Source organism: Gavialis gangeticus, unplaced genomic scaffold, assembly GCF_001723915.1.
Source record: "Gavialis gangeticus isolate Ggan-Ray unplaced genomic scaffold, GavGan_comp1, whole genome shotgun sequence".
NCBI classification, from domain to species: domain Eukaryota; kingdom Metazoa; phylum Chordata; order Crocodylia; family Gavialidae; genus Gavialis; species Gavialis gangeticus.
In genome coordinates, this window is record NW_017729031.1 from 101,817,067 (window position 1) to 101,819,445 (window position 2,379).

Below are 2,379 nucleotides of genomic sequence, written 5' to 3' on the forward strand. Positions count from 1 at the left end.
CTAATTACATTAATAGGAAGAATGTCTTTGTATTCTTACCATTTTATGGTCATTTACAATCATGAGCTCCAAATATTTCATCTCATCCAAAACACCACGAGATGCCTGTTGAATTTAAAAATTCACAGTGAGAAATGACACTATGTGACAGCAAGTGAGAGAGGAATTTTGAAAATTGACCTATCTAGTAGCGGCGGAAGAGCCAAGTTTGTGTTCCTCATTGGATTCAATGGAAATATGCACACAAATGTTACTCAATGGGTGCATCTAGACGTGATGCTACTGTGCAGTAGTAATGAGGTACTGTGCAGTAAGCGTCACCAGGCAGCCATGCTGGGATGCTACTGCACAACAACACCAGTTACTACACAGTCATTTAGTACTTGGTTATGTAAGTACTAAATAACTATGCAGTAACAACTGCGTAGTGGGCATCTCATATAGATGTACCCAGTGTGAATGAGGCTGTTAAAGGGCAGGTTCAGATCGCAAAAGCACAAACAGTCATAATTCCATTGACTTCAAAGGAGTCACAGTGATTTACATCAGCAGATGATCTAAATCATTTCAATTGGAATAAGTTAAAAGAAAATCTTTTTGTCTGGGGTTTACAGGAAAAGATACTCTTGCCATAATATCTGGTATTTTTGAAAGACCCAAAAATAATTTAAAACATGAGTATCCTGTGCTCTATTGTGCTATTTACTACATATTTTAAATGGGTGGCTCTTCAAATTTCCATAAATCTGGAAAATGGCATGAAAAAATGGATCTCATTTGGGTATAAATTAACTTCAATAAAAATTAGAGACCCACATGCAGAGTGAACCACAGAGGTATAGATAAAATATATTCTAAACAGATATACCTATAGTGATTATAAAATACGTGGGTCTACCTGTGTTTATTTTCTTTAAACAACCCAATTTTCAATTGCCCATTTGTGGCTTGTGTCTTTGGATAAATTACTTAATGAGCTACACACATATAAAAAAGATTATCTACAATTTAATCAGACTTCATTCAGATTTTTGCCCACAACAGTTTAAGCTTGTAAGGATCACTGAACTTTCAATTCTACTTTGACTGTCAAATTTCTATTTATACTATATGTGGTAATGCTGTCACTATAAACTGCTACCATCTACTTTGTTGTGCACATTCAGTTTAATTCAAATATGACAACATACATATAATGTATAAAGACCATCTATCTTCAACTTTCCAGAAAGTCAAAAGGTAGTTTTCTGATGAGGACACAGTCACATATAATTAAATAATTTAAAAATATATGCAACACTACAGGGTATAAAGTTAGTGTCAAACTTATACTTACAGCCCTCTTTCTTCTCCTTCTCCTCAACCACTGTAATTCAGGTAAGAAGGGCCATTCGGAACTAGAGTCAGCCTCTGTGGTAAGCAGAACATTCAAATAATTCACAATTTTTTCAGAAGAACATACAATTAATTATAAATATGAAAACTGTGCACAGCAATACATATAGCAGTCTGGGATGGCAAAATTTAAGGTTAAATGTTTTGTGATATTCTAAGAACACTCCAAAGTATTTGAAAACATGATTTAGAAATCCTTGTGATGTGGACATTAATACAATGCGAAACAGATTAAGACCACCAAACTCACAAATATTCTCTCTTAAAAGTTAAATGAAAAGTGTTCTTTAAAACCCATAACTTTTAAGTATCCCACATCAATAACAACATGTCATGGATTTAGATTAAAATTAAACATGCATTATATAGGTAGCTGAAGGGGCTGAGACCTCATTGGTATAAAAATTACAGCTGATAAAAGTATTAATAATGAAATCAACTGTTATCTACTAAAAGAAAACTAAACAGAAGTTTTGATAGGCAAAACCATTTTCAATTTAATTTCGACTATTCTGACATTCAATTGCCTGATTATCAACTTGATATAAAAATGTCATGTTAACCTTTTCAGACTATTCTAAAAGTTCAGTGGTTCTATATAAACTCAGTTAATCTGAAGTCTGGATTGTTAATATTACAACAGAAATTATTGCCATTACTGAAAAATGTACAATGTAAATGTTACATACCAAGGTCCTTTAGTTGCTTAGGGGTTTGTGCTCCTACAGTTCTCTGAATGATGTGTGGCCTACCTGTGCTTTTCTGAAATAAACAGTATGTGAAACCATTTTCATCTTTATGACATCTTTATAACAAATGAAAAGCAGGATTGAATTTTTTTTTTTTTTTTGGAAAAAGAACAAGAATTAATGGTATCCAGTGATGGTAGGAAGGAAAGGTAGGGGTGTGACACTCTATGTCAAGGAGCACTATACATCCTCTGCTAGCAGAATGGGGTCAGAGGAAGGGCAGGCTGAAGTGCTC

The 2,379-nt window shown here is 33.8% G+C and overlaps 1 protein-coding gene across 5 annotated transcripts in view; it reads right to left on the reverse strand.

Moving 5' to 3' along the window:
• ADAM23 (ADAM metallopeptidase domain 23) overlaps positions 1-2,379 on the reverse strand; it is a 247,954-nt gene that overhangs the window by 105,630 nt on the left and 139,945 nt on the right. For all 5 annotated transcript variants that reach the window (XR_002098686.1, XM_019523466.1, XM_019523463.1 and 2 more), the window contains exons 7-9: positions 2,085-2,157; positions 1,331-1,410; positions 40-105 (exon numbers count right to left, since the gene is read on the reverse strand). Coding sequence is in view for 4 of the 5 variants with exons in the window: in XM_019523466.1 (XP_019379011.1) it covers positions 40-105; positions 1,331-1,410; positions 2,085-2,157 (219 nt within the window). In the remaining variant the exon portion in view is untranslated. The remainder of the gene's footprint in view (positions 1-39; positions 106-1,330; positions 1,411-2,084; positions 2,158-2,379) is intronic.